The sequence below is a fragment of the Equus asinus genome, chromosome 10, assembly GCF_041296235.1.
Source record: "Equus asinus isolate D_3611 breed Donkey chromosome 10, EquAss-T2T_v2, whole genome shotgun sequence".
NCBI classification, from domain to species: domain Eukaryota; kingdom Metazoa; phylum Chordata; class Mammalia; order Perissodactyla; family Equidae; genus Equus; species Equus asinus.
The window spans coordinates 79,504,544-79,520,275 of record NC_091799.1 but is presented as its reverse complement, the minus strand read 5'-3'; the positions used below and the strand labels follow the sequence as shown (position 1 = coordinate 79,520,275).

The following is a 15,732-nucleotide window of genomic DNA, read 5'->3' as shown; positions in this document are numbered from 1 at the left end:
AAGTTTTTCTTCCCTGAAAAGCCATCCCAATAGCTTTTGTTCATATTCATTAGTCATGTTATTTAATGGTTATATTTGGTTCTCTTGAATCCTTTTGTGGGTTTTTTAAGCCAGTTACAGAAATAGAGCCTGAGAGAAACATGGTATCTTAGTCCATTTGGGCTGCTATAACAGAAAACCATAGACTAGATGGCTTATAAACTACAGAAATTTATTTCTCACAGTTCTGGAGGCTGGGAAGTCCAAGATCAAGGTGTGGGCAGATTCAGTGTCTTGTGAGAACCCACTTCCTGGTTCATAGTCTTCTTGCTGTCTTCACATGGCAGAAGGGGCAAGGGAGCTCTCTGGAGACTCTTTTATGAGAGCATTAATCCCATTCATGAGGACGCCACCCACCCTCGTGACCTGATCACCTCCCAAAGGCCCCACCTCTAAAAATCATTATGTTGGGAATTAGGTTTCAACATACAGATTTTGAGGGGACACAAACATTCAGTCTGTAGCACATGATTTAGCAGTAATGGGTCTGAAAAAAAGAAAGCTTTAATTAATATTGACCTCAGTATGAGACATGACATTTTGCACCCAACAAAAAAAAATCCCTTAAAAAACCCCAGGGGGCCAGCTGGTGGCGTGGTGGTTAAGTTGGCACACTCCACTTTAGTGGCCTGGGGTTTGTGGGTTCAGATCCCCAGCACAGACTTACATATTGCTCATCAAGCCATGCTGTGGCAGCGTCCCCCCCACACACACACAAATAGAGGAAGATTGGCACAGATGTTAGCTCAGGGCCAAACCCCCCCCCCCCCCGAAAAAAAAACACACCCAAAATGTTATTGAAAACTTTAAGTACATGATAGGTAAACAGAAAAGTATAATGAATGGCCAAAACCCATCACCCAGCTTCAACAATAATCAACATGTTGTCATTTTAGTTTCATCTGTTCCTCCACCCATTCTCTAACCACTGCTCAATTATTATCATTATTACTTTTACAGTTTTTTGGAGTGGTAATATATATATTGAAAAAAAGAAATCCTTACTTTACAATTTTGACAAATGGGTACACACATGTAACCAATATCCCTTCATGATATAGAACATTTTCATCACACCAGAAAGTGTCTGCATGCCCCTTTATAGTCAAACCCTACCACCACCCAACCACCACCACCACCATAAAAGAATAAATTGATAAATTGGACTTTGTCAAAATTTGAAAAGATATTTTTAAGAGAATGAAAAGACAAGCAAAAGACTAGGATAAGATATTTGCAAAATATATATCTAATAAAGAACTTTTATCTAAAGCATATAAATCATACTCTGAAAAGTCAGTAGTAAGATTGTCAACTGCTGCTCTCTAGGCCTGTACTTGCTGAGATGTTGAGTAGGCGGTTGGATGTGTGAGTCTAGTGTACAAGGGCACAAGTAAAAGTAGGAAATATAAATTTGGGAGTCATCAGCATACAGGTGCTATTTTTGAAATCATTAACTTGAATGAAAACAATAGACTGAGGACAGGAAGATGAGAAGGAACAAAAGTAGAATTCAGAAATGGCCAATGTAGTAGGAAAAACCAGGAGAATATATTATTCTGGAAAACAAAGAATTGTTCAAACAGGAAAGAATGATCAACTGTGTTGACTGCTAGGTCAAATCAGATGAGATCTGAGGCTTGTCTGTTGAATTTAGCAACGTAGATGCCATTACTAAACCATGACAAGACACCTGGTGGAATGGTGAGATTAAAACACATAGAGTGTGGTTTGAAGAGAAAGCAGGAGGGGCTGGCCCTGTGGCCTAGCAGTTAGGTCCAGCACACTCCCACTTCAGCATCCTGGGTTCGCTTCCCCAGCCCAGACCTACCCCACTTGTCAGCAGCCATGCTGTGGTGATGACCCACTTACAAAACAGAGGAGGATTGGCACAGCTGTTAGCTCAGGACACATCTTCATCAAGCAAAAAGAGGAAGATTGGCAACAGATGTTAGCTCAGGGCAAATCTTCCTCAGCAAAAAAGAAAAGAAAGAAAGAAAAAAGTAGATGAAGAATTAAAGATGAATATAGACAACTGAAGGAATTTTGCTGTGAAAGGGAGCAAAAAAATTAAGCAGTTGTTGGAAAGGGATCTAGGGGTCAATATAAGGGTTTTGTTTTGTTTTGTTTTTGTGGGAGTAGGGAGTAGTTACCAGCATATAGATATTTATATACTGATTGAAATGATTCAATAAGAGGGAAAATTGATGCAGGAGGAAGAGAGTTGCTGGAATGATGTCTTTGAATAGATTAGGGCAGAAAAGTGAAGATTATGCATAAGTGATCTGTTTTTGCATATCTTCTATGTATATCCTTTCTCTGTTAGTCTTTTAGGTGCTTTAAATAATGATCTTAACCTGTTGAATTGGAAGAATTTCCTAAAGTATCTGACACATTCCATTTGTTCTTCTACTGAGTTGTCTTAAAGAAATCATTGTTCCTAGGGACTGTGTCACATAATGAGGATCAAGAATCAAAGTAGCCAGAGTTTCTTAAAAAGATTCTTAGGGCAGCCAAATTCCAAATAGCTAATAGAACTGAGATGGCTGGTAAGACTATTACATACATTTATAATTTAATATTAATGTAGAAGTCTTGGTGTATTCAGGCTTTTCTTATATTTTATATGAATCCCAAAAAAGTCTGCCTGTGTGTGTTTCACAAAAAAAAGTTACAAACTTCAAGATCTCTTGCTTTCTAATAGTATTGAATAATCAGTACAGAAGAATCTGGCCACCCTTTGATGGACTAGTGAAAAAAATGTGAATTTCAAATTTTTACAATAGTTGAAAGTGTGCCCTCTTGTGGATTGTTCAGTAATTTTACATAAAAGCATTTTCTCTTATATTTCAGATTAATTAATTGTGTATCATCGAATGTATTATGGTCAAAAGCTGAGACCTGCATCTCACTATTACAATTCTTTAAGACTTAACCCTCATTTAGAAAGAAATAACATTGCCATTGTTTGATTTTGCATTTCTGTTACCATTGTATGCTGTCTCCTGGTATAAGATACAGTCTCACTCTTTATTGGGAGCTTGAGATAGGCTGTTTCTTTTGCAGTGGAAAAGAAGGTGAGAAATAAAACTTTGGTGTGGAGAGGTGCACTAGGAACCCAAATAACTCATAACAGCACCTGGAAATTTCCTCCATGCCCTCTCTGTAAAAAATATAGTAATAATAATTAATAATAAAATTCCAGGGCTCAGGACTATTTTTTCGTGATGCAGCTTGCATTTTTGCATATTTTGTTATGATTAGACATTGTGTAACTACTCTCCAGGCCTCTACAAGTCAACTCAATTGTAATAATCAACTGGGACCCTTTAAAGTGATATGAACTTCTGTTAATGTTGGTTCATCTAAAAATCTGTGTGAAATAAATTGGTAAGGACAAGGAAGAAAATCAATTTTAGAGATATATAAAATTTTACTAATTGTTTTACTTCTCAGTGAACATACACATTCTATAAACTGCTTTTGAGACACCCTAAATTTCAACCTGATTTACTTATTGATGACTTTTCTTTCTCTTCATAATAGTACTCAATAATATAAATATACCCTTCTATTACATATTACATATATTCTGATATAGCTACATTATTGAAACACACACACATAACACACGTTACTGGTAGCCAGCCTGGTGGTTGCAGGGAACTCAAGGTTCTAAAAGCAAAACGTGTGTTCAAAGAGAGCTTTAGAGTTTTGTTTTATTTCGCATTTTTCTTATTTAATGGGAAATAATTTAAGACTATAGGAAAGCAGAAATATTTTAAAGAAGTGATCATTTTTCACAGTGTAGTTGATTGGGAACTGTTTGTTTTTGAGCTAGGATTTGAGGAAGATCTTTTAGAAGTGTCTGAAACAGAACGTGAAAAAATTTGTTCTTGAATAGTAGGTAGCAAAAAGGAATCTGAAGATAGCTTGAGTAAAGTGAAAGGATTCTGCTGGAGAGGTGCCACACTCTAGGGAGTCACTGTTTTACCTGTGTAAAATAGTAGATAATACAACATAAATCAGTTATGTACTTAATTATCTAGCTATTCAGGATTTATATTCCACCTGTTTCCCCAATGTAATTGAGGCAGCTTATATTAATAAATATAATATAAACTGAGAGAATAAAAAATACAGTTTTAAGCTTTCCCTCCTTCCCCACTGAAAAAAAAATTTAACATTACCAAGGAAGAAAAGTGTTAATTGGCTAAATATTCCACATATATAAAATTTTGTTTTTTTCAAAATAATAGTAGTAATCACACAAGGTAGCAACATAGTGTAAAGAATAGTGAACTGGAAATCCAAACATTTGTATTCTAATCTTGACTAGGTCAATTACTGGCTGTGAGACCTTGAACAAACATTTAGCTTCTCTGAGAAACAATTTCCTTCACCTTTTATTGGTTTATCTTTCTGTCAAAGCAATGTAGATGTTTTCCAGTTTTATGTCCTTCAGATATGCATGAGAATGTAAGATTTGGTTAGAAAGACTTGAGTTCAGATCCCAGCTATGCTATGTGCTATCTGTGAAGCCACAAAGCATTTAGGCTCTGAGCTTTCATTTTTGCATCTATGAAACAGAGATAATCTTCACAATCCTCCTACTTAGCTGTGGTTAAGGAATGTCCGGCACACAAGAAGTGCTAGAAATAATTTCCCCTACAATGTTACTTTGTCTCTTGCCTATCTCATATGTTATTATAATTTGACCGTTATCAATCCTCTATAGATCACTTCCATATCTATAGCTGTAGTTCTGACCACTTTACTCAGTTCCAGAATTTCTAACTTCCTACTTTAAACATCTCTGACTAGATATTACATTGGCATTTTAATCTGAGTCCAAAATCAGACCACCATTACATGTCAGTACTGCAGTATTCTTCCAACAACCTTCTGCCTCCATTCTCTCTCTCTCCACCACTCCATCTTCCTTATCCACCTCTTACATTAGTCTTATGGAAAGCTTAAGTTCAGTGGTATCAAGGATATGAAAAAAAGTTCATCATTTCATAACAAACTCCTTTGCAGATTCCAGTTCACCTTTCTGGCCTTATGTTCTGGGCAAAGTGTTTACAAATGCATCCTGCATATTCTATTAGTCTTTAGCATCTAACACAGTGAGTGCTTTCATACAGTAGATTCTTAACATAGATTTTATACATAATTATTTAAATATCCCAGAGAAACCAGAGTACGTATAGCAGCAACTATTAGAAGACTCATTTAATGTTTTTCATTTTTATATCATTGTTTTTCTGAATCATAAAGTAGTATTCTAATAGTTTAAAAAATGCCTAAGCAATGCAGGTATAAATACTACAGTGATGAGAATTCCCTAAAATCCCAGAATAAATCCTACCCCCTAACCATTGTTAGTGATTTAAAAATATATCCTTAAAGAACCTTTATCCATGTCTAGACTATCATTTGTATAAAAATGTATTTTAAACACAAATGGGCTTGAACTGTACACAATGATATTATTTTTAGTTAGCAATATATCTTCTATATCTTTTCGTAAATTTTAAGAATCTTTGTCATTGTTTTTTAAATAAATTTGATGCAGATTGTGGAGGGATTAAAATATGGAGTAGTAACAGTAAAATTGGGTTTAGATTTTAATTCACTGATTCTTTCCCTTTTCTCCCTGCTGGAAGACATACCCCCTTTACAACATTCCCATGGCCAAAGTCAAATTTCCAAGGGTAGGGACTATTTCCATCTTGTTAACCACTACACTTTGCTTGCCTAGCGTAGTGTCCAACACAGTGACACAAAATAAGTATTCTTGGCTGCATCATCATGAAGGGCTAAATACTATAGAAATGTAGTGTGTTCTTTGGGGTATCATTTATAACTCAAGGAGTATGTATATGAGGTTGCGTGAACTATTAACCTCATGTGACATTTTAAAACTTTTAATCATCAAGTAAAAGGAAAATGCTTCAGTTATGTCAAAAAAAAGATGAGGCAGATTTTTCTGGAGAACAGCACAAAGTAGAATTTAAAGGAATTTCAGTTATTAAATTAAGGCGGACTGAATAGTTGTGTTCATTTCAATTCAATAGTTGCTGAAATAGTTACATTTCGTATGCATTCATCTCATCACTGATATATTCACAAATAGAGGAAATAAGGGGTTTGTGCTTGACAAGATTTATTTATTGTTATTATGCCAATTTTGAGAAGAGAAATTATGAACTTAATATAAAAAGTACCAGAGTGTTTCCTTATTCGTTATAATCTTTTGTCCAAGACTGATTTTCTTCAAATCTGTACTACTCTATAGCCCAGATCAAGAGTAGAGTAAGAGAGTACTTGAGGTACCATAGACGTGTAAACTGAGTACAAGATGTGGTTATAAAGTAGGGAGTCTGATTCCATAAAGCCATAGTCACCTTACTTTTTAGTTACATACTGTAGTTTACTGAACAGCATTCATTTAAATTCGATGTTTCACTAAAGCTGTAAAATGATATTAGAAAAAGAATGAAACATATCTGCATATATGAAAGATTTCTGAGATAACATGCATGACAAAAGCAAGATGGAGAACAGTGTATAATAGCAGCTCATATTTATTGAACCCTTCCTATATGCCCAGAACAGTTCCAAGTACATTACATGTATTAACTCATTTCATCCTTACAACACAATTAGAAAGAATAATATTACCTGCCTTGTATTTCAGAGATGGGGAAACTGAGGTACAAAAAGATTCAGTAACTTTTCCAAGGTTACATAGTAAGTAAAGAAGCTTGGATTCAAACCCAGGCAGGCTCTTCTCTTTCTTCCTTGGCTGTATATTGTGACTGTTTCCTTTCCTCACATCTGTGTTGATTGTACAACATGATTTTTAATTGATGCATAGTAATCTTTCATGGGTGTAGCATCATTTATTATACCAATAATGTTAAACAAATAATATTGGTGTACATTTTAGTTGTTATGTAAAATGTCTATGTGCCAGACAGCCTGAGTTTGACTCCTGCTGTATGACCTTAGGCAAGTTACTTATCCTCTCTGTATGTCATTTTTCCTCATAAAATAAAACTGAAGTATTAGTACCTCTGTGTCATCGAAGGATTAAATGAGAGTACATTCAAAGTGTTCATAACCACTTTTTATTACCTAGTAGTGCTAAATAAATGTTACTTATAATTTCCACTAGTTTTTCAGTACTAAAAAAGTGAAGTTGTTGAGACAAGATTATACATAATTTTTGCCTATAGAGTACAAATTGGCCGTCCAGGAAAGTTATCTACCATCAGGCTATGACAGTGCCTTTTATTCCAAATCCATCCCAATTTGAATATTATTATTAGAACTTCTACCAGTACTGTTGTATTTGCATTTCTTTTGTTTGCATGAGGAAATTATAAATTTTGGAGTGAAATTAAATGAACAAAGAATGAGAGTCTTTAAAGATCTTGGCAAGTGCTTTGAAGTTCCCTTTAGACTCATTATAATGGGCTGAAATGAGAACTTACTATAATGACTTCCACTAATTAAGCATTATTTTAATTAAACCTCAAGCTATCCTAAAATTAGTTTATAAATATCTTACTCAACTTTTTTTGTTTGATTTAATTCTTAGTATTATAACAGTTAGATTTTTTTCTGCTTTTTATTGCTGGTATTTATTTCAGCTACCTTATCATTTAAGTAATGGTAGGTGGGCATGCCAGGACTATTATACATATTCGTAATACTGTGGTGAAATATATACTGGAATTTCAAATAAAAATTTGCAATAGATCTTTCATAAGCAGGGATTATTTGTACTGAAAAGACCCCCTTTCCCTAATTGACCTATATTTCTCCTCTGTTCTCCTAAATCTTTGTTTTCCAGTTAGCAGTAGCACTGTTAACTTTCTGGATCACTTACTATTGTGCCAAGTAGTATGTCAAGTGATTTACATACACTATTTTATTTCATTCTCATCCCCACTTATGAGGTGGGCTACTTTCTTCGCTCTTCCATTTCTTTGAATCAACAACTTTTCTAACTGCTTTGCCTTGGTGACCCCCAATTAGAAAGACATTTTACCTAGACTCACAAAGTATTGTGCAATGTACCCGTATGTTTCTATTGCCTCCATCCCTTGCAGTGTTGATCTCAACCCACTAAATTTATTTTCTAATCCACTAATCGGTCCATTCACAGATTTTAAGTAAAGTACTTGCCTTAAGTGACAGCTCTGAAGCACTCATAATCTTCTTTCCTATTTGGTTACTACTTCCTTCTGGATACATTGTTCCCTGGAGATAATGACTTTAAGCTTCAGTTTCTGCAGTTTCATGAAAGACAGTACTTTCACAGAGCCAGGTGGACCAAACATTGCCTAATCCAGAGCCAGAAATGCCATGTCTAATCAGTTAGGGGTGTATATATTCACTTTTAGAATTTTAAGAATGCTGTTTCTTGATGGACTCTGGTCACCTTCCAGCATAAGTCAGCAATATTTCCACAGATTATTCATATTCATCAAAATCTATGACTTTAGCTAAAATTCTAAGTCCACGTCTACCAAATTCTTCTGTTCTTCAAAATCTTGGATTCCAATGAAATCAGCATTGTTCAGCAGTGAGGTGTAAATATGTTTGTCAGTAGTCCTCTATTCAATCCATACTTAAGGCACTTTAAACCAAACAAGCTTAACTTGTTACATCACTAAGAAAAGCACAATCTTGTGGTTAGGTTTATTAATCTTCTAATTCATATGTGGTAACTAATTATGTACATCTTTTTTTTTTTTACTTTTTATTAAGATTATGATAGTTTACAACCTTGTGAAATTTCAGTTGTACGTTATTGTCAGAAATGTAGGTGCACGACTTCACCTTTGTGCCCACCCCCCATCTCCCCTTTCCCCTGGTAACCACCAATCAGTTCTCTTTGTCTACATGTTTAACTTCCACCTGTGAGTGGAGTCATACAGAGTTCATCTTTCTTTATCTGGCTTATTTCACTTAACATAATACCCTCAAGGTCCATCCATGTTGTTGTGAATGGGGCGGTTTTATCCTTTTTTATGGCTGAGTAGTAGTCCGTTTGTGTGTGTGTGTGTGTGTGTGTGTGTGCGCGCGCGCACGCGCGTGCGTGTGCCATATCTTCGTTGTGTGTGTGTGTGTATGCCATATCTTCTTTATCCAATCATCAGTTGATGGGCACTTAGGTTGTTTCCACACCTTGGCTATTGTAAATAATGGTGCAATGAACATAGGAGTGCATGGGACTTTTGGAATTGCTGATTTCAAGTTCTTTGGATAGATACCCAGTAGTGGGATGGCTGGGTCATATGGTATTTCTATTTTTAATTTTTTGAGAAATCTCCATACTGTTTTCCATAGTGGCTGCACTAGTTTGCTTTCCCACCAGCAGTGTATGAGGGTTCCTTTTTCTCCACAACCTCTCCAACATTTGTCACTTTTTGTTTTGGTTATTTTTGCCATTCTAACAGGTGTAAGATGATATCTTAGTGTAGTTTTGATTTGCATTTCCCTGATGATTAGTGATCTTTTCACGTGTCTATTAGACAGATTAGATTAGATTAGATTAGAGCATCTTTTCATGTGTCTGTTGCCATCCGTATATCTTCTCTGGAGAAATGTCTGTTCATGTTGTACATCATTTTTAGACTAAAAAACTCCATCCTAGGGTTGGGTCTGCTTTACATATTACTCACCTGGGATTTACGAAAATAGAATAAAGTCAGGTAACCCACAGTAGAACCCTCTAGCATATTTTTCTTTAGGGGTTCCTAGCCCCTGAATTAAACAATTAAACATGGTCTCTTGTTAGTTAATCTGCTACTGAGCATGGCAATTTACTTGTACAGCAGTGAATTGTATATGAATAACAAGGTGTTTTTGTGCTGTTCTGTACATTATTTGCATACAGTGGTTTTTTTCAACCAATTACTAAGCGTAAATGGAAACTTTCTTATTAGCCTAAAGGTAGAAAAAATGCATTGTATTTTGGTGATCTCTATCAGATTTTAAATTCTGATTTTTGTTTTTTTAGTGCTTGATATGACTGCTACATATGCAGTGTTTCTTTAAATTTTTTTAGTGATTGTTAAAGAATCAAATTAATAACTTCAAAGAGTAAAGTCCACAGTGTAGCAAAAGGACAAATACAGGATAGCAAATTGCATCTTTCCTATACTATTTTCTGTGTCGTTTCCTTTCATTGGGCTTCTACCAGCAAATTATGTCAGTCAGTCATCAAAGGAAAGCAGTATTTTTTCCTTGGCCGGCAGCTAGAAAAGTACATATAAAGATCTTTAAACTGTAAAGGAAAAAGAAAAAAACACCAACAAATGATTACCAAAAAGACAGGATAGTTGTTACCTCTAGATGGAACTAGAGTGCCAGCCTTCTGGATCGTGGTTCTTTGGATACTTACTTTATAACTCTGTTAAACCGTACATTACATGTTTTATGAACTTTTGTCAATATACCATATATTTATAATAAAAGTATTTGAGGAAAAATAAAATTCTTAATTTTAACTACCTGTATACTTCTATCTTCAAAAAAAATACTTGTTTGCAAAGGTGCCTTAGGATATATGAGTAAGGGGGGTCTGGTGATATATCATTTCACTGTTTTGGAGTTTACAACCTCAAAAAAAGAAACACTTAAACTGTTTAAACTGAAAATTACAATTCAGTTTTCTATTTTAGTACTATGTCTTAGATATTTGATGTGAAGTAGACTTTTCTTTGCTGAGAAGTTTATGAAGTTATTTAATAAAGGCATATCTTTGATTAAGGTGCACATTATTAAAATGTTGTATTATATACTTCAGAAAAAGTTCTTACACAAGAACTGTTAGAGGAAAGATAAATATCCCACAAAAGCCACATGTTGAAATTAAGATGAGAAAAATTTGAGGACATTGAACAGAAAAATGGAAAAGGTGTTCAGAAATTTTGCAGAATGTGTATATAACATACACATGCACACTGAATTACATCATAATAAGAATGAGTATTTAAATCTATTAAATTGTTGTATAGGAACATTAAAATGTTAACAACACATGCCTTTCTCTGTCCTTTGTGTGGCTATGTATTGAGTATGTGATTGATTACTATTAAGAAGCAAGTCGTAATAGTTGGGAAGACAAGGTAGGTACATAAAGATTAAGTAATTATACAAGGATGAAACAAGACAAGCTTCAGAGAATATCACAAAGGAATATATAAGTATTTACAAAAGAACATTGGGCAATAAATGTTATTAGTTCAGGGTAGTTTAAGGTAGGATGGCTTTTGGCTGAATTTGTCTGAGGTTTCATAAAGTAGTGGGAACTTGCCCTAGATCTTGAAGAATTACAAGATTTGGATTAAAATACACATGGGGCTACCTAGATAGGGAAATATATAAGGCATAAATAAAAATGAGAAAACACAGGTGAATTCAAGAGAATCTGATCAGCTTGGTTGGCGAGGATGGTTAATGTAGGAGAATAGTGAGCGACAGCTAGAAAGGCAAGTTGAAGCATTTTAATGTGTTTATAATGTGGAAAAGAATTACAGTGCTTGTCAAAATTGAGTATCCCTGTCTAGTAGTACAGCCTCCTGGTTACACAGACTCTTGAACCAGATTGCTTGGGTTCTGATCTTTGCTCCACAAGTTGTTTTAAACTCCCGTAAGTTAATTTCCTCAGCAGTAAAATGCAGAAAATAATAGTACCTACCCTACTTGGTTGTTGGTGAGGAGTAAATGAATTAATATATCCAAAGTACTTTGCAGTGCCTAACATATGGTAAGTAGTGTGTGAATGGTGGCTATTATTGTTATATAGGTTTGAACAAACAAGAAAAGCAGAAAATTTTTTTTATAAGTATTTCCCTAATTATAATATATTTAACATATTTTACAAATAATTGTTTTTTGTTGCAGTGTTTGGGAAATGGGAAGTAATGACAGCTGGCACCTGAACTAAGTACTTTTATAGGCAACACCATTCCAGAACTTCAGGATGAATGGGGATATGCCCCATGTCCCCATCACTACTCTTGCGGGGATTGCTAGTCTCACAGACCGTAAGTTTGGTTAATTTATCTAATATATGTGTTATATTGTTTAAAGGTCTTACATGATAAAGGGATAAATCCAAAAATAAGGACAAAGAAGATGAGACAAAGCATTAAGAAAACTCAAAACTGAAGAAGCATGGGTTTGCATATAGGAACTAATATAGATTATAAAACACATTTATAGAAATGGTAACTGAAACTCCCCTTCAAAGAAGAAAATTTGATAGCCCGACTTAATCTAATATCTTAGGCATGTTTATTTTGGATGTCATATTCAGTATTCTGTTGGAGTTTGTCATAGATGTCAGAAGCCTATTTTACTCTCAACACTTAACGTTTAAAGAACATTGTCCTTCTTTTGAGACTTACTTGGTGTAACACAATTTTTTAGGGACTCATTCTTTTGGTAGGCAACTCTAATCCTTAGTCCCTGGGTAATGGTGCCAAAAGGTACCCAGAATGTTAGTCCCTATGTCTTCCTACCTGAATAAATAAAGGGAAAAAAAAATAAGAGAAGGAAGGATAGAAGGTGAGGAGATGACACTCTTCTTTGTACAGTCACAAAGTAACTTCATGATCTTGTTTGGAGTGCTGCAATTTCCTACAACATCAAAGAATCATAGAAATTCAGTATTAGAAGAGAGCATTATGGAAGATTTAGGGCTTTATAATAAAGGAGCTATGAGAACGTAACTTCAAGAAATGTTTTTATCTGTGTTCAGTGTCCCTCAAATACTATTTTTATGCTGTTATTAATTTCCAGCTAGTTTTAGTGGGGGTAAAATAGATAACAATCTGCAGCTTTGAGGGTAGGAAACTAGCATGGCTAGTTTAAGAAGTCTGAGATAATAAGAAAGTAGCTGGTCGTGTTAGGGTAGTTCAGGTAAGAAAACTTGAAACTGTCTTTAGTTTTTATCATCACTTTGTTGTCAGTAAGGCATAAACTCGTAATACGTAGGAGTGCAAAATCAGATATACTACCAGGGGTTTCTTTTTGTTTGTCCTCCTCATTATCTCAGGTGTACCTCATATTTTAAAAGTTTGTCTGCCCAGTAAACCCTATTTATTAAGTAGTAATTTATTCCCTGTGTTTTTATTAACAAAAAACTTATTACCCATTGGAGCTGAGCAGCATGATAGGTATACTGTGTAAGTGATTAGAAATTAAGCCAAAAACAAAGATTTAGATAAGTGAACACATTTCCATTATGTGAAGAGACATTAAATAGCTGAATTTAAACTACTGTAAAACATTTATGTCCTTTTGTTTCCTGTTAGAATAGAATGGAGGAGAAAACTATTTAGGAATTTGTAACTTATAGCAAAACTCTTTAGATATTCTTCTTCCTCCAGAATCCTCTTCTATGAATGTTTTCTTGCTAAAGTGAGCTTTTAATTTTTATATGTACTTAAGCTTTTAAAAAACATATTACTTGTCTATCTGGTGAAGAGTTAGGTATTGTTACTTGGTTTATGTGAGAGTACTAGTGATTCTGATAAATCTTATAAGCAAAAATAAATAAGATTAGTTAATGTATTCTCAATTCTTAGAAGTTACTTAGTTTTAACCTTACCTTTTTGGCGATTCACTAATTAAATTAGTAAAAATTTAAGATATGAAAAGTCAGCATGAATATAAAGGAGCTGAGTTTTATTCTTAGAGAGCAGTATAATTTTTTATGGTCCAAGTGATGTTTTGGGGGTTTTTAGAGTTGATTGAGGTTTGTTGAGGGAGAGGAGGAATACCTTTTAATAGTTTGTCACATTGATACTTATAACTTATTTTTAATCCCGAAATATATGTAAGCACTAAAGAGACTTCTTACAGTCACTCAATTTCTAATAATCTGATTTTATTCCAAATAGTCCTGAACCAACTGCCTCTACCATCCCCTTTACCTGCTACAACTACAAAGAGCCTTCTCTTTAATGCAAGAATAGCAGAAGAGGTGAACTGCCTTTTGGCCTGTAGGGATGATAATTTGGTTTCACAGCTTGTCCATAGCCTCAACCAGGTATCAACAGATCACATGTAAGTACAGTCTAAAATAAAGTGAAAAGCTTTGATCTTACTAAGAGAATCAGTATCCCTGGTTTAAGTTTCTATTTCAAGAAAACTTAAATACATAGTTTGTTTTTAATATATATCAATATCCAAGTGAGAATAGAGCTTTACTATGATGAGATACTAATGAAATTTAAATAGGCCCTAGCTATTTTGAGACGGTAGTTCTGACCCATGTAGTTCTATGAAGATCTTTTCAACTCTTTTGGAATAATCGTGGGATCCATCAAGATGGATCTGTTTAGAGGTTTAAAATTGTTCCTGAAGCTATCCCCCTTTTTCCTGGTATTGCTAAAATGGTTAGAATTCCTGGGCAGTAGGGACTATGCTGCTGGCTTTATTTGGAGTAGGCCCACGTGCTTTTCATGAGAAGTATAACAAGAACTCAAGGGCTAACTCCATGAAAGGCTACTACAGAATTTGGGACTAATTTTTCCCAGGATATACAATCTGAATATATAAATGCGTGTTTTCACACAATAGGCTTTTAAAAATAATATAAACAAATTATATAACTTATTTAGAAAATTTTGCATGAGTAAACTTTTTAAATTTTACTTTTTAGTATAAAAGCAGTACATACTTGTTATACATACATACAAGTTAAATCTCTCATCCTTATCCCTTCACATCCCAGTACACAGTGGTACTCATGTATCTTTTCATTTAATTGTTTTTTTTAATTTTAAAATTCATTATAGAGGGAAATGAGGATAAAGCACATTATCATGGAGAGGTCTTTGCCATTAAATGCAGTATATACTTTGGAAGCATTTTTAAAACTGATGACTTTAGGGTGGAATACTTACTAAATGAATTGTCTGATGGAGAAACTGAGAAACGATTGGTTAAAATAAGAATGAACTATAATGCTAATATTTTGTCACTCCGGAAATTCAACAACGTCTAAATATTACATCACTTCTTATGTCTGTACATACTTAGTCAACAGTTTTCACCAAATATTTAAAGAGATAAAGGAAATAGCACATATATAGTTATGATTTATTTTATGGAGAGCTGCTTTAAGGTTGCTCCCAGAAATTTATTGAATCTTATCATTGGACACCATCTTTATCAATCTTTCTTATTAGATTTAATGAGTGGAACAGTGACTTGTAAAATGTAAAATTAGAAACACTGCCTATATTTAATTTTATCGTTTATTTTCCATAGTTGTGAATTTACTTTGCTACTTACTTTCGAGTTTATTGAAAATGGGAACTGTCCTTAACCATTTGCTGGGTTTCTTATCCCCCTGGTGACTTTATTTGAGAAAAGCATGTAAAATGGAAAAATTATATAACCTCTGGGTCTTGTCTTAACCAATGTTGCAACAGTATTTCATTCTGAGGACATTCTCAAAAAGGCAGACTTACTTATATTTAGATGTAATGGAGAAAATATGTTCCAAGTCCAAATATCAGCTTCTGTGCATAATTATCACCTCTGTACCCTTCCATTATTTTGAATAGTTTAGAGTAGACTCTATCTTCTACCTTGAAACTAATGTGAACATTCTTAAATAAATTCATAGTTCCATAAAATAATGTTTTGGGCTTT

At 34.2% G+C, this 15,732-nt stretch overlaps 1 protein-coding gene across 3 annotated transcripts in view; it reads left to right on the top strand.

The window, feature by feature from the left end:
• The window catches only part of NIPBL (NIPBL cohesin loading factor), a 194,986-nt gene that overhangs the window by 73,382 nt on the left and 105,872 nt on the right, over positions 1-15,732 (top strand). For all 3 annotated transcript variants that reach the window (XM_070519754.1, XM_014831165.3, XM_014831167.3), the window contains exons 2-3: positions 11,968-12,110; positions 13,971-14,136. In XM_070519754.1, coding sequence (XP_070375855.1) covers positions 12,047-12,110; positions 13,971-14,136 — 230 coding nt within the window. In that variant the 5' untranslated portion in view covers positions 11,968-12,046. The remainder of the gene's footprint in view (positions 1-11,967; positions 12,111-13,970; positions 14,137-15,732) is intronic.